At 50.5% G+C, this 23,024-nt stretch overlaps 1 protein-coding gene across 9 annotated transcripts in view; it reads left to right on the top strand.

Moving 5' to 3' along the window:
• FAM120B (family with sequence similarity 120B) overlaps positions 1 to 18,130 on the top strand; it is a 75,088-nt gene extending 56,958 nt beyond the window's left edge. For 3 of the 9 annotated variants that reach the window (XM_032651053.1, XM_032651058.1, XM_032651060.1), the window contains 2 exons: positions 5,057 to 5,108; positions 13,342 to 14,131. In XM_032651053.1, the coding sequence (XP_032506944.1) occupies positions 5,057 to 5,097 (41 nt within the window). In that variant the 3' untranslated portion in view covers positions 5,098 to 5,108; positions 13,342 to 14,131. The other 6 variants (XM_032651057.1, XM_032651052.1, XM_032651054.1 and 3 more) reach the window with 5 other exon arrangements.
• Positions 18,131 to 23,024: the final 4,894 nt, after the last annotated feature.

Genomic DNA, 23,024 nt, shown 5'->3' with positions numbered 1-23,024 from the left:
GAGCCTTAACAGTGTGATCTGGGAAGTAAGGTGAATCCTTTGCTTCTTATGTGTGTAATACAGATACCTGGTTTGAAGGCATAAAGATGAATTTAGTACGTTGTGGCCACGTGGACTCCGAGCCAGGCTGTGTGTGGACTGCTCGTCCCGCGGTGGCCTGTGGGGGGCTGAGTTCTTCCCACTGGTTCTTGGTAGAATCTGCACTTACCTAATGTTAGGAGTCTGTTGTACGGTTCCGTGAGGCCAGAGTTTATGGTGACTGTTTCGGAAATGCCCATCCCTGCGGGGAGAGGAAAGCTTCCCAGAGTTAGACTCGCAGGTGCTGCAGCTGTTCCTTTGAGCTTACTTCACCTGCAGTCTCTGCCCTCCCAAATGACGCCACCCACTGTCACTTGAAGCTTCCAGGTGGGCTGGTTGAACAAAGTGAGTAAAGTTCCATCTTCTTAGAATCCCTGGTCCATTGTTGGGACGGGGTTACTTCCGCCCAGTGCCAGCTAAGTCATCTGAACGATCATGGAGTGCCGTGTCACTGAGCAGGGAAAATACCTCCTTTCCATGACTTCACAGCGAGAAGGTGCTGAGGTTGACTCAGTTGCAGACAGGGCACCCGGAAAACCATAGGCAGGTCTGTGTACGCTCTGGAATCAGAAGGTGATAGCAGTGCTGTGGACTCATGGCCGAGGGCGCGGCTCCTCAGACACTGGGCTGGGGGGCTGTCCATCCGTCACACCTGCGTCGTGCACAGGGACATGCTGCCGATGGCACTCATCCGTCAGCCCCATCCCCCTCTAGCTGGGCAGTGGGACTGCTTGAAAACAGGCAGAATTTCAGCTTCTGACTCTTGAGAACGATGGTCCTTCCTCAGGGGAACCAGGGGGAAGGTGTTTCTGAGAGAAGGAGGACCCTGGACAGATATGCGGAGGCCTGGAGGGAAAAAGGCGGGGCTCCCTTCCCCCCGCCCCCGCTGGGTTACACGAGGGGTCCGAGGAGAGGGGCAAAGCCGTGCACAGGGGGGCAAAGCCGTGCACAGGGGGCCACAGCCGCGGAGGAGCAGGGGCGGCCCTTACCCGGCCTTGCTGTCCCCTCGCGAGGGCCACACAAGACGCCCTTGGTGTCCTGAGCAGGGCGATGCCAGGAGGGGCGGCCATCAGGCAGCAGACTGTCACCCACATGCCCAGAGCCCGCGGCCTTCAGTGCGGAGCCGGGAGGAAACGTCCTGCGGTTCTGACTGGGTTTGGGTCTCGGTGCTGGCCCTGGGGCCTCGAGGCCTTGTGTGGTGGGCTTGGAGCCGGGTGCGGCCCGGATCCCCCACTCCAGATACGAGTGCGATGCTGGTCCCCCTGGAGTCAGGCCCCCAGCAGAGCGCGGAGGGTGGGGGAGCTGGGGGCCATCTTTAGCTGCCTGGCCCGGCGTGGCCAGGGTCAGCCCTCCCTCCAAAGTCCGCTCCCAAAGCCAGGAGACAGGCCCCTGCCAGTGTCTCTCTAGCCGTCTCCCTTCCCCCCACCACCCTGCGCTCCCCATCGGGGCCTGGTGTTCTGTGAATGGCCACCTTCCCTCGCCCCTTTGGCTCAGGCCTGTGCCCTCTCCCTCCTGCTGGGCCTCGGGTCAGGAGAGCCAGGGTGGGAGGCTGCAGGTTGAGATGGGCACCGGGTGGGAGAGGCTGTGACCTTGGGCGCCTGCGGGGGAGCACTTGGCCAGCACCAGGCCGTCCTCTAGAGGGCGTGTCACCTCGAACAGCTCCTGCACCACCCCTGGGCCTCGTCATTGGGTGTCCGGCCCAGGTACCCCTAGTGTCCTTCTGGCTCTGAGCCCCGAGGTCCTTTGCTGCTGCTTTTTCACGCTGGGACAGTGGCCCTGCAGAGTGCGTAAGAGGCAGACCTGTGTCCTTGGGACGCACCATCGGGTGCGGGCCTCGTGTTGCCCCACGCCGGGTGGCGTTGGGCCTGGTGCGCCCTTGAATTTGAAGCCTGTAGAATAGTACACGCTACAGACTTTCTTTTCTTACTTCACTTGGGTCCAGACAGGCAGAAGCTGTCTCGAAACCTGGGTCTACCACCTGCCAGAGGCCTGGCCTGAGCAAATCACAGATCCCCTGGGGCTGTTCCCTGACGTCTGACCTGGGGCCGGGCTCTTCCTGCAGGCTGTGCTGAGGGCTGGAGGGAAGGCACCTGTGGACCTGGCCTCTGGTGGCCCCTACGCTGTCCTTTCTGAGACCTTGTTCCTCTCTTGCTGTTAGCTCTAGTGTTTCCCTTAATATTTTCACATTGACCTGTTTTATTAGAGTTATTAGTTTATTAGAGTTTTTCTATTAAAAAGCAAACAAAGTCAACTATACCTCAGTTAAAGCTGTTTTTTAAAAATAAAATAAAGGAAGGAAACAAAGCAAAGCTTGACTGTGCAGGCTTGGCCTGTATGAGTTCAGCCATCACTTGACCACAGGACCAGAAGCCATTGCTTAAACACCAAATCCTCTCCAGGACATTGCCCTCAACCTGGTCAGAGTTTCCTCTGGTTGCCGGCCAAGGAGAAAAGGTCGTGAATGTTGGCTTCGTCCTTACTTCCTTGTGATGGCAAAAATTTCAGGAGCATGTTAACATTGAAGAAGGAGAAACAGTTATCCTTGGATCTACAGTAAACGAAGAAGTTTCTTCAGATTCTGTTGGCAGACAGGAGTAGTGTCTGGCAGTTTCTCCTCGTGCAAATTAGAAAAACAGTGACTTTCCTTAGGGCGGAAGCGTAGACACTCACCATCAGCCCTGGTTCCCTGCTGGGGAGGAATCTTCCTCTTGAGACCCCACGTGACTTGACAGCTGGCCCCCTGGGGAGTGGCAGGAGCCCTGCTGGTCGTGCGGAGGCCCAGGTGCTGCCCACGTTCACGTATCCTACATGTGTGGACTCGGCCCTGTGGAGGTTGAGGTCAGGCTGAGTGGTGTTGGTGAAGAGAGCAGTGGACGGACGCAAGCCTGAGAGTAAGCAGGTCAGTGCAGAAGGACGGGGACACCCGGACGCTGAGGGCCTCTGGGAGGCTGGGGGCGGCAGTGTCCCAGTGGGATTGGACCAGAGTGCTGGCAGGCAGCTGGTGACTGGAGAACGAGGGGCTCCTCGTTGGTCTGGCGGGTTTTAAGGTGCTGGGAGGAATGATTCAAGGAAGTGGTTGGGTCTGGGGGAGGGAGGGTGAAAGGTTGTCACCTGCAGGAGCACAAGGCCAGGTGTTGCCACCACCTTGGGCTGATGAGAGGGGTCGAGGACGCATGCCAGCAAGGCCTGTGCATGTCTGCTGAGTCTTCCCACCTGGTCTCGGGCTTTGGGCACGTTGGCAGAGCAGAGGCCCCCGGGGAAATGTGCTGTCTCTTCCCTTCTTCCTCCTCTGCCAGAGACCTGAGCTCTGGGCCCCACAGGTCTCACTACCAAACCTCAAGTGCAGGTCACAGGACCCAGGTCGATAACGTGGACTTAAGGAACCATCGACTCAGGGAATGAGGCCAGAGGTGCAGCTGCGACTCCTCTTTCAGGTGTCGGTGGTTCCCGAGCTGGTGCCGGTGCCTCCGGGGTGTTTTCCCTGTACACCCAGCACATACGTCTGCTAAGGGGTCTTTGAAGGAAACCCCTGCTCTGTCGGGGCCACAGTAGCCACACCAAAGTCAAGGGGTGCTAGTGCCAGAGGGCTGGGGCTGAAAAACTTCCTCTGGGAGGCCACAGATCAGAGGCAGATTGAGGTGGTGAGCACTGAGTTGGTGTCAGACTTCGGAATTGAGGAGTCGGGTGGTGGAAGTTCCGACGGGACACACATAAACAGCCGGAGTGTGTGCACTTGCATGTTGCCTGATGTGGAGAGTGCTCAGGAGATGTTACTGCAGCGCACGAATGCTTCCTAGTTGCAGATGTTGTCATATAGTATGTGTTTCGTACACACACACACACACACACACACACACACACACACACACACACACATCTGACGTGGAGAGTGCTCAGGAGACGTTACTGCAGCGCACGTATGCTTCCTAGTTGCAGATGTTGTCATATAGTATGTGTTTCGTACACACACACACACACACACACACACACACACACATCTCTATACAGAAAGTCTTTTATTGGGACAGGAATATGTTTTTCCAGGTTAGGTAATCCACTTTTTCAGTTTTATGCTATGATTGAATTATGTCATCTTCACTTGGCCAGCACATTTTTTGCTGGGTATTGTCTACTTTTGAACTCCTGTTTTAGTATTTTTTGGAGATACTGAGGTAGTCCAAGCAGAAGGTTGTCACTATTTCCAGGGCAGAGTTAACAGGCAAAATTCTTCCTATTGGTGAAAAACCAAGAATGCCTCAAAATGAGAGTATTCAGTTACTGCCCAGAAGTTGGGAGATTTCCCACGGCCACCCCCTGGCCTGATGAGAGGCGAGCCGTTCCATTTGGGCCTGGCCGGCCGAGAGAGGTGAGAATCACAAGCCTGTGAGACCTTTCTGGGCTGAGATCCAGTGAACTAGGGGTGGGGACCCTGGACCAGCAGAGGTGTGAACCTCCCCTCACTAAGGGGGTGAACATCAAAGCTTTCGGAACTTTTAAAATGCTAGCCGGCAGCTAAAGTGAGAATGGTTTAACCTCTTCCATGCTGTTGGTGAGAAATGATGTGTTAAATTCCACAGTCAGTAGCCACAAATTTGCCTGTGATTTCTTCAGATTTTCACTTCTCTGTGGTAATTCTGTAGGAGGCCTGGGCTGTTGTAAAGCTGCCTCCGATCATCTGTGATAACAAGGGTGGGGCCTGGGAACCTCATTCTGGCCACTGCTGTGAACTCCTGCTACCCTCCTGGGGGTGTGGGTGACAAGACTGCCCATCATCCGTGAGCACGGGCGGAAGGTGGGCAGCAGCCCCATGGGCAGGGGCAAGGAAGCCCTGGGCTCTGCTGCGGAGGTGGCCAAAACTGAAAAGAGAATAAAGTTCTGGCCCCAAACATAACTCATACTTAGAAATGTGCCATTTTTTCTGTTTGAATTTTAGAGAAATTTGATTCTGAATTTTTGTTTTCATATTTATTTGGTGCAGGAAGTAGACAGTATGACCCTGACCAATGGAGAAGATACTAATCGTCTTCTGGGTAAGTCCACCACTTATATCTTCAGAACAAATCAGTTTTATCAAAGGTTGAAATACTGTATCTGTCTTTATAACATACATCTTTCATGTCAAGTGCCAAACTTTAAAAGAATTCAGATGTTAAAACCTCCCAACAAGGAGCTAAGTTAACTTGGTTTCAAGATGAGTTTGCTTCCTTCAGAAAAAGTGTGCACAGAAAAAGATGCAGAGTCTGGCCGTGAAACCCAGCACCCTCCTTCAGAGTGAAGTAATCAGACAGTGCCTGTCTTCTCTGAGGAGGGGCTGACCTGTGGCTTCTAGACCCAGCATCACGTAAAGAGGACAAACATCCTTGTCAGTCTTCTCCCTCGTATCATATAAGAAACGCCTTTGTTGGCTTATTTTTAGACATTGTACCTGATTCCATGGCCCCAAACGGTCATTGTTAACATCTTCATTCCAGTGTCTTCATCTGTGATGTGGGTATGGTTGGTTTCTTTTAATGAGTGGGAATCTCATTATATCCCACTTTTTCTAACTTTAACACTAGATAGTGAGGATGTTTCCCAAATGATCTTGTCTTTGAAGACATGATGTCTACTAGCTATGTCATTTTCCAGGAATTGTTTTCTAATTATAAATTCTAACCAAAAGTAAAGTTTCCAACCATATCTTCTGTTGGTCCTCAGAAGTATTTGTATAGCGAAAGAGGTACCAGCTTCCTTCTCACCTTCCTGGTGGGAGAGGTAACTGCGTAGTCTTGACACAGCATGAGACTCGTGGGTCTGCTTCTGTTGTGTCATCCTTTTCATTTTGCACTTGTTAGGCTCAAGCCCAGAGCCTGTGCATGTGAAGACACACCCGGGTTCTCAGCAGACATCAGGCATCAGGCAGGAAGCCTAATTTATGATGCCACTAATGAGTGGTACATTTGTTGCTCTTTGTCTGTGAGCCCTGCAGGGCTCTTGTTGTTAAAAAATATCTTAAATGAATCCAAGTTCAGAGAAATTCTTTTCATGGAGGAATTTTCAGATAATCCAAAAATTGAAATAGTAAGCCCCAGATTGTTCTGAACTCAACCCCTGAGATTTTGATAATAGAAGAAAATCTAGATTAGGGGTTAGAAGACAGGCCCTTCATTAGCAGCTGTCTCCCTTTGGCCTGGAGCTGCTGTGACTACCAAGTCCCCTTCTGGGCCACAACCACGACTTGGGAGAACCCCAGCACTCTCAGACATGCTCACCAGCGCTCATAAGACGTGTCCTTCAGTTGACGTCATTAAAAACAAAATAAACCCTAAACGAATCACAGTTCAGTTTGTAACTTTGCACTTGATGCTTCACCCTGACCGACAGCTCTGTGTGCATAGCTCCTGACTTTGTCTTGTGTTTGAATCCCATCCGGTATTTACCAAAAAGGGATATAGTCTCCCGCTATTTTAATACATGTATATCTCTTACGTTTGAAATATCCTCACCCCTTCCTGCTGGTCCTTCTTAAGGACATCTGCATGTCTAGTCACTTTTTATTCAGTCTTGTAGGACCTACAACCTTATTTCCCAGCTTTGGAAATAGATCTTTTTTTTCATGTTTCCTGATGGGAGGGACTGGTCGTGGGTAGAGCTTGGTGTTGCTCTGGTGGGCAGAGCTCAGTAAAACTTTAATCCGCTTGTCTGCTGATGTGTGGGGCTGGGTTCCCTCCCTGTTGGTTGTTTGGCCTGAGCTGACCCAACACTGGAGCCTACCTGGCTCTTTGGTGGGGTTAATGGCGACTCTGGGAGGGCTCACGCCAAGGAGTACTTCCCAGAATTTCTGCTGCCAGTGTCCTTGTTCCCATGGTGAGCCACAGCCACCCCCCGCCTCTGCAGGAGACCCTCCAACACCAGCAGGTAGGTCTGGTTCAGTCTCCTATAGGATCACTGCTCCTTCCCCTGGGTCCCGATGCGCACACTGCTTTGTGTGTGCCCTCCACGAGTGGGGTCTCTGTTTCCCCATTCCTGTCGAAGTCCTGCAATCAAATCCCACTAGGCTTCAAAGTCTGATTCTCTGGGAATTCCTCCTCCCGTTGCCGGACCCCCAGGTTGGGGAGCCTGACGTGGGGCTCAGAACCTTCACTCCAGTGGGTGGACTCCTGTGGTATAATTGTTCTCCAGTGTCTGTCACCCACCCAGCAGTTATGGGATTCGATTTTATTGTGATTGCGCCCCTCCTACCGTCTCATTGCGGCTTCTCCTTTGTCTTTGGATGTGGGGTATCTTTTCTGGTGAGTTCCAGTGTCTTCCTGTCGATGACTGTTCAGCAGTTAGTTGTGATTCGGTGCTCTCGCAAGAGGGAGTGAGGGCACGTCCTTCTATTCCGCCATCTTGAACCAGTCTCCCCAATTTATCTGGACTCTCTGGGGAGGCAGACAGGCACAAGAGGCCTCTGGTGGTACAAAGTTCCAGTGCCTCGTAGAGTTCAAGGGAAGGAGAGAAGTCTGCTCTGGGTCCCCTCTGTGGTCACTAAAAAAATAACTTCAGTTTTAAACACCTACTGTCCAGCCACACAGCTTCCTGCCTCTAGATCTGGGTGATCCTTTGGTCAGATCAGGACCCCAGTCCACTTGTCCAGCCCCCTTCATTGGTCCTCACATTCCTTCTCTGCTGTATCCCCTTCCTGTTTACCTTCCATGATCAGTAATGAAAGTGACTTTCTTGTATCTATTCTTGACTGCTTTGCCTCTCTCATTTTACTATGTTTTGTGGTAAAACTGCAAACTTCGGTTAAATCCAATCCTTTGCATTTGTATTGTGGCTAGAGAAAAACCCACAGTCACCCTTACCAGCCCCACCTTAACACTCACGCTCGCCGACCTCAGGGAAGTCAGCCTCCACTCTGTCCCACTGTCCACACGTTTCACCTCTCCTCCCTGCTTAGTTTTCCAGCACTCTCCCCAACCTCAGTCACAGCTGACAACGCTGCTTCCTGTACATTCCTACAGCCACATTTGCCCTCTTTCACGCATCAACGCATTATCAAATCTAAATTGTATAAGCAAATGCCAGGAGAAATAGACAAATCCAGAATAACAGAGGGAATATCTACTTTTTCGTCTCCTCCTGTGGATGAACTACCCATGAGTCTCTTCAGCTGTGCTCTCAAGTCCCCATCACCTGGTCAGTGGCATTGCTCCACCACAGCCTCCCCCCACCGCCTGGCTCCTGAAGCATCAGCTATATCCCCTGGTTATTCCTCCCATTTTGCAAAAACCCTTTGTAATCTGCTTTCTCTCCAACAATCACATCATTTCTTTGCTTTCCTTTGGAGAAAAATAATTTTGAGCCCAGACTCCTATGGTCAGCCAAATTAGCATTGTAACATCAGAGCAAAACATTAATACACTTTTAGGAATTGTAAAATTTTGATGAACAGATCTTTTCCAAAAGAAAGTGAGTATGCTCTAGCAAAATGAGCACTTCAGCTAACAGGAATGCATGGAATATAGGAAAGTGTTGAACAAAGAAATCAGTAAAATGTATAGTTATTGCTATATAATTATTAACTGTAAAAAATGAATAAGCAAAAACAATTGGAGACTAAAATATCAGAGTATTATAAGGAAAGTTATGAGTGTTTCTGGGACATAAGATGAAAAGCAGTGACTTCCCTGGTGGTGCAGTGGTTAAGAATCAGCCTACCAACGCAGGGGACATGGGTTCGAGCCCTGGTCTGGGAAGATTCCCACATGCCGCGGAACAGCTGAGCCCGTGCGCCACAACTACTGAGCCTGCATTCTAGAGCCTGGGAGCCACAACTACTGAGCCTGTGTGCCACAACTACTGAAGCCCACGCACCTAGAGCCCGTGCTCTGCAACAAGAGAAGCCACTGCAATGAGAAGCCCACGCACCGCAACAAAGAGTAGCCCCCGCTCCACAATGAAGAGTAGCCTCTGCTCGCCACAGCTAGAGAAAGCCCACGCCCAGCAATGAAGACCCAACACAGCCAAAAATAAACAAATAAACAAGTAAATAAATAAATTTATTATTTTTTTTAAAAAAAGGTGAAAAGTAAAGGCAGACTAAATTTTTTATCTTGCTTAGAGAATAGGTTTTGAATAAATCTAGCAGTTTTTAGAAAAATGTAAGTTTACGTATGTTTGTAAAATGTAGGGGTACACTCTAGAGGAAAGAAAGAGGGGGGAAGAAAGATGATAGAGGACAATCTGTCATACCCTTTATGCACCTGACATAAATCAAAATTATAAGCAACATACAAGGAGAAACAGACCCAATAAGAGTATATTTAATACATCTCTCTCAGAGATACAGATCAGGTAGACAAAAGTATGATATACATTTGAATAACTTCATTGAGAAGTTTACTGTAATAGAAATATACAGAACAATATATGCTCTTTATTTATATTATTTTCAAAAATAAATGGACAGTTAAAAAGTCTAACTGGGTATTACAGGTTCCAAAGTGAATCTCAACCAATTTAGTGAAAAGCAGAAATCACATAAGACATATTTTCTGTCCACAAGAAAATAACTTAAGAAATCAACAACAGAAGGATAAAAAGCAGAAATCTTCCCACTTGGAAATTAATCTACCATTCTGAATTTTTACTGAGGAAATCAAAATCAAAATTACTTTTAGAAATAATAATAAAAATACTACATTCAAAAATTCATGGCAGGAGAGTGATGTCAGGGACGATGCTGCAGTAAGAGGCTCCAGGACCCATCTGCCTGGACAGCAGTTGTACTGGCAGAAACTGTGTGAAGGAGCTGTTGTGGAACTCTGGAGTCTGAAGGCTTGCAGCTTCCAGGGGAAGGCGTGGCTGGTTGTGATTCATTTCCATCCATCCCTTTTGGCTGCCCATCCTCCAGCCCTCGGCAGACAGCCGTGTCCTCGTTCCTAGTGCAGCTTGCTGGAGCCAGGATGGGCAGTGAGGTCCTGGGCCACACATCAGGCTTCTTGATTGCTGAGGGACAGGCGCTGGCCGCCAGTGTCTCAACCCCACAGTATTTAAAGGAGCAACCCCTGTGGAGCTTTTGTTTCCTCTTTTTTCCCTTTGTGCTCTTCTGGAAGCCAGACATTAAAGGGTTAGGACATTCAAAAGCAAGCATATATACAGGGGGATTTAGAAAGCCACCACACATGGCCAGGGAAGGATGCAGGCTCAGAAAAGACGTGAGCAGGCCTCACATGTCCCCCTCAGGCTGGTCCCCAGCACAGAGGCGGCAGCAACAAACAGCAAACGCCAGGAGACGAGGAGGATCAGATCTCCAGGATTACCACAGTATACGCTTTAAATGTCCAGTTTTCAGCAGAAAATCACAAGGCATACAAAGAAATAGGGAGACATGTCTGGCAGCTAAAACTGGCCTCAGCAGACAGCAGTGTGATGGCATCAGTTCATCTCTGACCTTTAGCTTTGTTGTGGAGGCCGCTGTCAAGCTTCTAAAGTACCACTCACGCGTCGCTGAGGTTTTGTTTCCATCTCCGAGGTTTGCAGAGGAAGGAAGCTGGGTCTGAAGGCGTTTGCCTCCTTCGTGAGTGACTTGGTTGTGTCCTCCTCCTTTCCCTCCGTGGCCCGCAGCCTGCGCTCACCTCTGCACGTCCCTCTTTTAATCCACCTTTATGCTCTGATTAGCACGTGCCGTTCTTTCCATTGTTCTGCAGTAAATGGAAGCTTCAGCTTCAGAATGGATGTTCCAGATTCTTCATTATCAAGATTTTGCCGCATTTGCTTCAACTTTCCATGTCTTTTCTTTGCTAACTTAACTCTCTTTCACTTTGTTAAAAGACAAACTAAAGCATATTAAATTTTTAAGAGTTTATTTGAGGAAAAAAATCAATTCAAATTGGGCCGCACCAAAGCAGAATCTGTTTGGAGGCGTCACCAGTAAGAGCCGAGGGGAGCCTTGTCCAGGGAGGAGGCGAAGCAAGGCCAGGAGGCTGCTGGCTGGCTGAAGCTCATAGCCTCTCTGGCTGCTTGTGATGGGTTGTCCTTAGGTTTTGGTTCCTTGATTTCAAGGCATTTGAGGGTTTGCTTACTTAGGCTGCTAAGGCCTTGGAGCCAAGTCAGTCTGATGGCCTCTTTGTTTAATTAACAACCTCTACACACTGGGTCTGTCTCTGGCCTGTGGTGAGGAAGGTGTGTCCTTCACTCTCTAAGGAGGTCAGTGTGGGTGAGCTTCTAAGGAAAGGCCTTAGGCCTGGCCATCCTGATGGGCCCCAAGTCAGGGAGGTCCAGCACCCAGCCCAGCTTCTTGGCACACACCTGACCACCAGCAAGAGCTTCCAAGGAGCCCCTGCTCAGAGCGGTGGGGGAAGCCAGTCCATCTCCAGTGCGACCCACCTGCCGAATGGACGGTGACATGAAGCCAATTCACATCTTTCAGGTCCGGAAACTTTTCTCAAGTGATTCTGTGATGATTTCCTCCTTTCATTTTCTCTGCTCTCAATTATTTGTCTCAGAGGTTAGACACTGTATTCTGAGTCCTATAATTATCTTACATTTTCCTCCTAATATCTTTTTGTCTTTTTACTCTACTTTGTGGGAAATTTCCTAAACTTTATTTTCCATCCTTTCTGTTAATTTTTTAATTGTGCTGTTTTTAAATTCTGAGAGCTCAACATACTTAGTTTTTATCACATTTTCTTCTTTGTGTCAAGACTGCACGTTTTCTCTCACATCTGAGATTAATTACAACTGTAAGTTAGTTTTATTTTGTTTCTCTTCCTTCATAGACTGTCCTTCCAAGTTTCTTTTTCTGTATGTTTGTTTTGGTCTCTGTTTTTACTTTAGTTTTTTTTTCCTCAGATGCCAGGTGATTCTTGAGTGTCCGCTCTTGTTGAAGAGTCAGGCATTAAAAAGGGGATTGGAGGGCTTCCCTGGTGGCGCAGTGGTTGAGAGTCCGCCTGCCAATGCAGGGGACACGGGTTCGTGCCCCGGTCTGGGAGGATCCCACATGCCGCGGAGCGGCTGGGCCCGTGAGCCATGGCCGCTGGGCCTGCACGTCCGGAGCCTGTGCTCCGCAACGGGAGAGGCCACAACAGTGAGAGGCCCGCGTACCGCAAAAAAAAAAAAAAAAGGGGGGGGGATGGGAAGTCTCTGCCTGGCGGGGCTTCTACCCGCCATCTTCTCAGTCATGGGACCCTTGTGGAAGCCCTGGCACTGGAATCCTTCGCTCTGTTACCTCGGGTTGGTCAGTTTCCTTAGAGCAGAGACCTCTAGTTTCTTCTGGAGGCACAGAAGGGATGATGTAGTTGAGAAAATCTGAAGCTCTGCGTGACCTTTGGAAACAGGGTGAGGGGCCTTGGAATAACCCCCAGGTTTCTGACTTGTGTTGGGTTAAGATCTCAGTAGCGTTGACTTGGAAGCATGGGGAGAACAGCAGTAACCTGTGGGTGTGTTGCCCTTGAGACGCCGATGCCGCACACGCACACGGATGCAGGCGCACACGGCGAGCACATTTGTAGAGAACTAGGAATAGCCCCTGGGGCACCAGCACCCACAGACCATGGAGAAAGGGGAGGTTGAGGGAGAGCTGCTGGAGGGTGCAGGAGGAGTTGGGTGCAGGTGCCCTGGGTCGCGGGGAGGAGCGTCTCAGAGGAGAGGGGCTGGCACCTTCCAGCATCTCCGAGGCAGGGGCGACCCACAAAGAAAGGATGATGTTGAGCCCTGAGGACAGCAGGGGTCACATGGAAGAAGCACATGGTTGGTGGTGTCAGATCAGGAGACCCGTCGTGGGCCTCCAAGGCCACACTCAGTGAGGGGGCACCGCAGGGGCAGGGGGTCCCTCAGCTTCTCCTAGACCCTCCTCCACATCCAGGCAGCACAGCACCCATGCAGACACACACGGCCTCAGGTGTGATGCTCCCTGTGGACGGAACTGCAGCTGACACATCCCTCCTTTCCTGCTCACCCCCCCCGCACACCCAGGCCCTCCAGCTTAGGAAGCTGTCCTGTCCTGGCAGGAAGAGTGGGCTGGCTCAGAAGATGCAGTTGCCACGGAGACTCACGCAGCCACTTGTGTTCCAGGCAGTCCAGCCAACGCCTGCCTGCTGGGTGGGACAGAACCCTGTCACCATTGGAGAGAGAATTGTTTTAAAACTTGGACATTGAACATAGTGCCTCTGGCTTATCTACAGTCAAGACACATCATAAAATACACTGTGTTTCACACGTTACTGGCACCCAGTCCAAGACGTACGTGGAACGTGGTGTGTGTTTTAAACTCCGTTCCCCTTGTGCATTTCACAGGCAGCGGGTAGAGAAGGGAGCCAGGAAGACAAGGCAGAACTGAAGACACTCATGGAAAACCACCTACGACACGTCGCCCAGAAGCATCACTGCAGCTTCACCCCGAATACAAGTATCATCCTAACAGTGAATGTAAATGCAGAGACGCTCGTGGGAGAGAATAGGGAGTGGAGAACTCAGCCACACTGCAGGAGTCCTCTGGTCGGCCACACAGCAGAGGCCTCGCTGTCTGTCCAGAGCGCGTGGTTACAGCTCCTGCTTCATTTTCACACAGCCCAGTGCCCACTCGTGTCTTCATACAGCTGTCCTTGAGTTAAAAACACGATTTCACAGAAAGTTACTTTCTCACAGTGGTGGGCCCAGGCCTCTGACATACAAGGATCCTTGTAAAATGCATTGATGTGTTCATGGTACAGCTTTTAGGTTTTGATTCCCTGTTTAAATTTGTCAGAAAGACCATTTTGTCAGGAGTTAGAGTTTTCTACTGGTGAGTGGAAATGACTGGTTTGTGGTGAGCATTTTGCTCCTAGGAATTAGCCAGACCTCATCATTAAAGGAGACACATGCAAGAACCAGGGAAAAGCTGTGACCCATCCAGGAGCGGGGCACCAGGGCCGCATTCCATGTGCTCTGTTCCTCGGCACTCTCCACAAAGTCCACAGGGAAACCTGCAGCTGTACAGATGGTCTGGTTGGGTTTGCCATCTCTCTTCGTGTCATAACGGTGATCTGTGATACAAGTTTGTGGTTTATGCCAAATATAAATGATTAGTCTGTTACTAATGAGAAAACATGACTGACTTCTTTGCTTCTGATTTTCCTTTGGACCTGTAGTTAAAGTTCTAGAGCTGGAAAGGCCTTGGGGCTCTAACCCAGGCCTCTTAGGTAGCAGACGACTCCCACGAGGTTACCGTGGCGACAGCAGGGTCTGGTCCTGACTCTGCCTGGCCTCCTCCTACTTTGTGGCCCCGGTGTCCTCATCTTCTAATGCAAGTCACACGTACTCCCTAAAAGGAAAAAAGTGATTTCTGTGCTGATGTGTTGTTCTTCTAATGTTATTTAAATTCGTGCAGACACACCTTAGATCCCTTATGCTCACAGCTCTTCCTTAATACAGCTTTCAATCTAAGACATTATGTAGATGAAGCTAAATTATGAAGCAAATAGTGTCAGCATCACAACCGCAGTAGCTCTCCGTGGGCTGCCGTAGCCTGTGCTGGAGGAGGGCTGTGCCAGGACAGAGGCGGCTGAGCCTCTTGCAGGGCCTGCGGTGGCGGCACAAGGGGGAGCAGAGCCTTGGGGGGAACGAGGCTTGGGGCACCCTGCCCCGGGCGCCCACCCACCCCTGCAGCTGTGGTGCGGTGGGTCCTTCTTGTGCCTCGTGCCCCTTGGTACCAGGCCGGGAGTCCCCCACTTCGCTGCTCCCTTGAACTGGTAGAGCTTCTGGGGGACTGGGTTTCAGGAAGGCTCCTGCCTGAACTGTGCTGTGGGAATTTCTGCAGCAGCAATGTGTGTGTGATCCCGTGGAGGAACACAGCACGGCAGGTACGCTGTTTTCGTCTGAGATAAAGTGTCCTTTTTTAAAGTACTAATTAGTTGGATTTTATAAATCTGATTTTTTTTCAGGTTTCAACACCCAGAATTTGGTTATGTTGATTTTTTTTCCCATCCTTTGAACTTCTTGTTTAAAATTTCAAGCTCTTTCAGGCACCTGCCACAATTTAGGAAGAAAAATAAGTAAGCAGGCGCCACTATTTCCTGGAAAAATAAGTAAGCGGGCGCCACTATTTCCTGGAAAAATAAGTAAGCGGGCGCCACTATTTCCTGGAAAAATAAGTAAGCGGGCGCCACTATTTCCTGACGCACAAAAGAGAAAAATAAGCTTTGCAAAAGGGAAACGGAGCACATGTGTGAGGCGGGTCTGTGTTTTGTACGTGGTGTTGAAGCTTCGGCTGGTGACACACAGGTGACTGGACATCTTCACCGGTCTTCAGCGTCAGCCTGGCTTAGTGCCCAGTGAATTCCTCACCCCACTGTCCTGCCGGCTTGGGGAAGAGCAGGCTTGCGGACCATGATGTTGTCAGACCATGAACTGCGTCCCTTGGTGGAAAGAGGGACGCTGAACGCCATGCTCTGGGGAAGCCGCAGTTCCGTGTGGGGAGAGGGGACCCGGGCTGCTTGCAGGTGCTGCGTTCGGGGGGCCCCGCAGGGCCTGACGCCCATAACTTCCTCCTGTTTGATGCCAACGTGACCCACGGCCGAGCCGGCTGCCTCCCTGTTAGTGTAGCAGAAGCTGACTCGTGGCTTCTTCCGTGGCTCCCGTCTCCCAGATGTTCTGGGAGCTCCTTGTGAAGCGTTAAGAAGGGCTGGAGCTGGCTCTGCCGACTGACCGTGAGACCCCATCCACAGAGGTGAGCCAACCAACAGTTGGCAAACACCCCCTCACGTCGAGGTCCTGTGTGGTTAGAAAAGCTACTCCCTCACGGTCTCAGGTGGCACCCAAGGCCATGGCTCGTGCCTCCCCCACTGTTCCCGGCCCAACCGAGCCCGCCTTCTGTGGAAGCAGCGCGGATCTGTGGGGCGGTTATAGTTCTGAATGAGGAGGTGGATGGCGAAAGCCGGCTTTATTAGAGGTTGGGTAAAAACTGAAGTTGACTTCAACCTTCTCTTTTCGGCAAGTTGTCTGAACTAAAAAGGAGAAGCAGCAGCCTCTCCAAACCAGACTGGTCTTCGCGTCTCTGTGGTTTTCCCGGAAAGCCTCTCTCCTGGGGAGCCAGGTCAGCGCCCACAGGACATGCAGGGAGTTGCGGGGGAGACGTGTGCTGGTGCCGACGACTAGGCCCCCGCGGGCACCCAGGTCAGCGCCCACCTCTGCCCGGAGGTCAGAGCTGGAGGGCAGGGGGTCCGGCAGGCAGTGACTTGAGGGCAGGAGGGAGAGAGGCCTACTGGTCACGGCTTCGCACCTGGACACTTGTCTGCACTAGAGCCACTGAATGTTAGTAAAGCTGAGCATCCGGGGGAAACCTCTTCCGGGAAGGTTCCACGGGCTGTAGGTTTTCTCGCTGGCTGTTTTACAGTTTCGTCGTGTCCTAAACCCATTTTCTTTGAGGCAAATCTGGCACCAAGAGTAAAACACTGTCCAAGATCTGTTTTGTGGTTTGATTCAGCCTCTCCAGCCTGTCAGTCCTTTGTGTTAGCAGCTAACTCATAAGTTTGTGTAAAATGGCGTGAGATATACTCTCCCTTTTCTTGATCCATGTAGCTGTTAAAATTCAGGAAAAGCAGATAATTCGATTAAATTAAGCCACCAGCCTGTCTATTGAATCAAATGTTCAAGCCACAGCCCTTAACTTCGGATCCAGACCAAGATAAAAGCCTGTCACGTGTGAAGAGATATTGAAATAGTCTGAGCCACTGATACACATCTGGTGTCACCCCAGCCTTCCTGTCCCAGGCAGCAGGGCAGTGACAGGTCACCATGTGCCCGGGCGAGGGGGATGCAGTCAGCTCGAAAGGAGGAAATTGTCTAATACCTTTGGCGTTGGTCTCCGAGCAATGCACTTCTGAGAAGACAGTACCGCAGTGGCTGAAGGGATCATATGACTCAGCGTGAGTCGCCAATTTAAGGCTACAGAACTTTCTTTCTTTCTGAAAAGGTTTTCACAAAGAGTCATGCTCTTCCCCCCCCCCCCTTAGAAATCCTCCTCTTCCTTTGCTCTTTTCTGATATTCTGGGTTTCAGCATATTTCCTTCTAACAGTTGGACCTTTCCAAGTCTTAAAGCTGGATTAAATTCGTTTTAATCCCGGATGGTATGTAGCGAGGTTCAGTCCCTGGCCCTCATAGAAACGTTCACAGCACATTATAATGAGCTGATTGTCAAACTGAATGTTTCTGAGCTTGTATGGACAGACGTCAGGAAAATCACCCTGTTATGTTGGATATGAAGGATTTCTCTTTCACGGAGGAGCAGCAGATCACTACAGGAGACTCCCAGGCTTCGGTGGCCCCTAGCAAGTACACAGAGTCGTAGAAAGTGTGCTTTTCATCCTCTTAGGAACAGTTCTCGTTCTTACTGGTCTTAGACCCCTTTTATACCTAGAAACTATTGAGGACTCTAGGTTACTGCATTGAAAATTAAAAATGGTAAAAAACCTTAAATGTGTATTTATTAATTCATTTAAAAATAACATATTTCCCCCAAAAAAATTAGTGAGAAGAGCAGCATTCTTTTGCACTTCAGCAGACCGTCTGCAGCAGTGCGCCATTCGTCTGAGAGAAAAGGAGGACCGGCCCCAGGCCTATGGCTCGAGAGCAGGAGGCCTCTGGTGCCTTTTCAGAGATGGACAGGCTTCCTGGAAACCATCCCACACTCCACAGGCAGGAGTTCTCTGAAGGCAACTGCAGTGGAATCTGAAACCGCTTCAGTAACTCCGGCCCAGCGTGTGTGACAGGCATTGGTCTGCCCTGCACTCTGGGCGCACAGTTGTGTACCCTGCTTGGTCATGTGGAAAATACTGGCTCTCTGAGTTCTGCAGTCTTCCAAACGCTGGCATGTTTCCTTATACGAGAGTCACAGTCGCTGCTGTCGCCCGCAGCTCCGTCTGAGAGCTCTTCCCTGAGGACACCCTCCAGCAGCTGTGGCTCACACAAGGGCTCCCAACTCTAATTTTTGCTTGAAATTTCAGATTTCATCATTGGCAACAAAACTGTTTTTGTGTTGTTTTCCCTGAAATGACTTCAGCACCTCTGGAAAGGGAAAGTGGGAAGAGATATGGGTTAGAATTTAATGCATTAAAAAAAAGCATCAGAAACAAAATGGCCAAAAGCTAACGCAGGACAGCCTGGAGGAGGCGTGGATGGAGGTGTGGGAGCCTGGGGACAGCGGAGAAGCCACGTAGGTTGACGCAGCCGTTCTGTGGGCAGACGTACTGACGTGACATTTGTGTGGGAGACTCTGTCCCTAGGGTCCAGATAGGAATTTACTCTCGTCCTGTCCATACAAGGCTCATTCTGAGTCAGGCAGCCCGAGGAAGAGAGAGTGTCCGACCTAACGGGCCACGGGACACGTTCAGATGCAACTGGGACAGAGGAAGGTGTGGCGTGTGCAGGGGTCTTCTCCCGTCGGCCGGGCTGGAGGCTGATACTTAAACCTCCCACGAAGGGGGTCAGACCAGATGCGGTGAATATTTACAAACAGCGCAAGACGCAGAATCGCAGGGTCACACGCTGGCTGGTGGCCAGGCAGCGTGACCACGTGCTTCCCGCCCTTGAGTCCCCAAAGTCCCCACGAGGACCTGTCTCTGCCCCACCCTGTCCCTGAAGACGCTGAAGGAGACATTTAATTCTCCTCCTTCCCACAGGGAAGTGTGCTGCTTCTGTAAAAGCCGCAGGCACAGCCCAGGGCTGGCAGGGCTGCTCACTGGGCTCTGGGCCCCTGGTCGTCAGCGTCCCACTCAGCTAACTGAAGCCCAGCTGCACACACAGGCGCTAATGTCCGTGACGCAGCACCAAGGGGAGGGCAGGGAAGGAAATGTCAGGGTACCAGGGCGAGCGCCCTGCCCACCCTCCATCTGTGCCCACGGCAGGGCTTACGGGAGCATATGCTGCCTGTTGCTCACTGACCATCTGCTCCGAGTTGCTGAAGTGTCCCCGTTACCGTGGCAACACAAACACTCCCTGGTCAGGTTTCACTTTTATCTGTGCTCTGGAATGGGGCTGGGGAGGGGTCGGGTCTTCCTCCCGGCCCTGCTGCCCCTCCTTCAGCGCTCCCTCTGCCTCTGGCCTGGCCCTCTCCCCCCAGTTCGGAGCACGTACGGTTGGAAGGAGAGCTGGCCAGTCTGAGAGCTGGGTGGTCATGTATTTCTGTTCGCCTGGCGCCTGACTCCGGAATGGACCCTTCCCCAAATTTCAGGCTGGTGTCTGCGGGCTGAGTCTCTGCCCGCACGGGAGAGCTCCAACTGGCTGGGACACGGCTGCTCGGCCAGGGAACATCTGTCCACCCACGCAGTTTGGGGAGCTGGTTTAATGGGATAAATGGGTGGGCTTTCATCAGCTGTTAGCAGGACCGTTTAGTGGGCCCTGTTGTGGGATCCACGTCCCTCCCGGCAGCACCAGGGGGCTCCTTGCAGGGGGCGCAGCTGCAGAGCCTCCTAGAGAGTCCGTGTTTTCAACTGGTGTTGAGAGCTGCTGAAGGGAGCGGGCCGGTTGCAGCCTCCTCTCCACCGAGGTGTCAGGTGGTGAGACTGGAGCCCCCCAGCGGGAGGCTAGGAGGGGTCTAGGGCAAAGCCAGACCTTTGCTACGTTACCCCAAAACTGAGTTCCCGTCTTGGGAACTCTTGGTGAGCGTCGAGCCAGAAGACACAACCAAGCCCAGTGCGGGAGAAGGAAGGATTGATTACTTGCAGCAAGTAAGGAGAGCACCGGGGATATTTCCCAGAGCAGCAAAATCGGGGATGTTTTAAGCTAAGGGTACCTGCATCTTCATGAGGGGGCTTGAGCAGAAGAGAATTCAACATAGAATTGGGCAGAGGTGGACACAGCCCAGGCTTTAGCTGACTGAAGTTGGGACGGTCAACATCACTCTTCGCCTCCTGGGGGGGGGACTTAGTTCCTGCAGAGTAACTCAGACTGTAGTGTGCGCCCCTTGGGGAGGAGCTGGGAGTCTGTTGCATCGCTGTTCTGTTGCTTCTTGACTGCTCTTCCTTTGTTCCTGCGTTCCCCGCCTCCATTAAGATCATTAACTGCTGAGACCTGTTCAAGGGCAAGCGCTGTGTCCACGTTCAGATCACAAAAGGCTTAGGCCCCAAATGGCTTCTTATGTCAGGAAGGCCATGCCTGGTTCTTTCTCCAGGGACCCCCTACCCTGTTTGCTTACAGTTACTTTCTTTTTTGAGAACCGAGGGATACAGAGATTCTGTTTCTCCTGCTGGTTCTTGTCGGGGAGACCAGCTCCCAGGTCTGGCTGTGACCTTGGGCTGCTTCTGTCCATCAGGACGGCGTGTGTGTCCGGGGCGCTTCCACCGGGCACCACACCAGACCTGCACGAGGAGGCCTCACAGGCTGCTGAGCTGCACATGCAGGGCCCACGCCCAGGTTTATCAGGAGAGGGCAGAGCATGGCAGTTCCTCCCAGAAACAAGGGCGCCAGGCCGCCCTCCGTATTCTCCAAGTTGATGGGACCACCCAGAGCTGGGACCAGGCAGGAGGGCAGCACGGGACCTACTCCAGGGTTTCTGGGGCCCCATCGGCGCTTTTTCAGCCAGACCCTGGGTGTGGGCAGGAGCGGATGCCCAGGCAAGACCTGAAGCATCTTATGGTCTCCAGGGAGTCAGTGGGAAGCCAAGGACCCAGGCGACTCCGTGTGGTATAGGAAGCCACCTCTGGGGAGGAGTCAGCCTCTCGTGGCCAGACTCACCCACCCAAAGCCCTCCTGAGATGCCCCCGGCTGCCGTGGTGGCAGCGCCCCCAGAGTTTCACAAAATCTGCTGTAAAGGTTCATTTGTGGCTCTAGGACGCGACTTCCCTCAGACCCAGGGGCTGGGTGTCACCACGAGGGTCTTGGTGCCCCGCGGTCACTTCATGAGCACGGCCCCCCAAGCTCGGCAGTGGCCCTCAGCCTTCCGCACCGCACTGCCCGCTGGAGTTAGTTAAGCGTCCGCACCCTAGCCGGGCCCCTGGCCACCTCCTGCCAGGCTCCCTTCAATCTCCAGTCACCCGCCCGGTGCTTGACCGCAGGCAGGTCCTCACTTCCTGGAAACAAGAAAGCAGGTGCTTGGCTGCTTATTAAGTTACACTTTCCTGGCCTTTCACCATTGCACTTGTGAGCATAAAATAGTGTTATTTCAATAAAATTAAAATCTGGCCTTCAGCTTCCAAATTAACAAACATTGCTGGGCACCAAATGGCCTTAAGAGCAAGTCAAACTTGGAATTTGACCGAAAGCAAAACTCCTGTTAGACTTATTAAATTCTCGATGGCTTTTTAAAATAGGAATTTCTTCATAATATCTCAAGTATCTTTTAATTTCCAACAGATGCACATAAAAGACCCATTTCCAGGTTACTTGGGTAAAAGGTGGCAAGTGCTGATTTCCCTCTGTGCCATTTACCCTGTCTGTTCCAATATTATTTAAGCCATCGCAAATGTAGAAAGAAAGCGAACATAACATTGACACCAAAGAGATCAGCAAAAACGAAAGCTATCAACTAATCTAATGTATAAGCAAGTGTGAAAATCCTAAGTAAGTAATTAGCAAACAGAATCCAGCAGTGTGTTAAAAAGATTATACACTAATAAGGGGCTAAGTAGTTTTTTTCCAGTGAAGTAAGAATGGGTCAATACTAGGTCTTTTGATATAAACCACCATCTAGTAGAGCAAAAGATTAAAATGTCTCTATAGATGCCGACAAACATTGGATGAAATTCAACATCCACTCTCAGCTTTTAAAACGCTCCTAATAAAACAGCAGTTGATGAATACGTCTTTAATATTATCAGTGCTGTCTCAGCCTGAAAGCTCACATCCTGGGGAACCCTGGAGACACTGGGAAGAAGACAGACCCTCACAATCCCACAGCCCCTTCACACAGCTTTGGTGGTTCTGGCCCATGCAGTTGAGTCAGGAGAAAGAAACAAAGTACAAAAATGGGAAAGGATGAGATAAAGTGATGATTACTTACAGGTTATTTCATTGTATATCTGGAAAACCCTAGAGAAGCAGCTGAAAAATATGTACAAAAATATAAGAGAATTTGACAAAGTAATCATCAGGCTTCCTGTCTGGAAACAAGAACCAGTAGGAGATATGACAGAAGAAAAGGCTTCATTTATCACAGCATCCAAAAAAAGATAAGCTGTATAACAATGTGGTTAGGAAGAAATATGAAAGTCCTACAGCAAGAAAACTGTACAGCACCTCTGGGGGACGCGCACACCGGACAGGGACCAGCACGCGTGCGCTTGGCTTGAAGATGCCGGTTTCCGCACAGTTAATCTGCGTACAGTGCAACCCCAACTAAAACGTTAACGCTTTTCAACTAGACAGGTTAAATCTACGTTTGTGTGAAAAAATAAAAATAGGGCAAATCTAAGAGAAAAATAATAGAGGAATTCACTCTATCAGATATTAAAACACATTTTGAAGTTATATTTTAAACTCTCTGTTACTGGCAAATGGATAATTAGGAAGTCCAGAAACAGACCCAAAATACATGTCATTTATGATAAAAGTGTTTAAATCGTTGGGGGAATGTAGTGGTGCTACATAGACAAACATCTTGGAAAACTATAAAGCTGGCCCTATACTTGATCAAAGTTAATTCCAGACAGATCAATGATCTGAATGCTAAAGAAGAGAAGCAGACGTGTACTGACTGAAAGAAACCACAGGAGGGTTTTTATGTTGTATGGAAGGCCTAAATATAGCACAAAACCCAGAAGCCATAATGATATGAACAAAAAGATGACATAAGAATAAAAGTACTCTGCGTGGAACTAAACCGTCACCGTAAGCCAGTCAGAAGATGAAGATAAGCTGTAAAAGATGTTTGTAACAGAAACCGAGAGGAGTTTCTTTGTTATTTAAGTCAATAATAAAAGAGACCAATAGGTCAATGAGGAAAAGGAGGCAAAGGACGTGACACACAGCTCACGAGAAGGAAGGAGAAGTCGCCCTTAAATGAAAA

This window comes from Phocoena sinus, chromosome 12 (assembly GCF_008692025.1).
Source record: "Phocoena sinus isolate mPhoSin1 chromosome 12, mPhoSin1.pri, whole genome shotgun sequence".
NCBI lineage: Eukaryota > Metazoa > Chordata > Mammalia > Artiodactyla > Phocoenidae > Phocoena > Phocoena sinus.
Note: the sequence above shows the minus strand (reverse complement) of the source record. Positions and strands in the feature narration are given on the sequence as shown.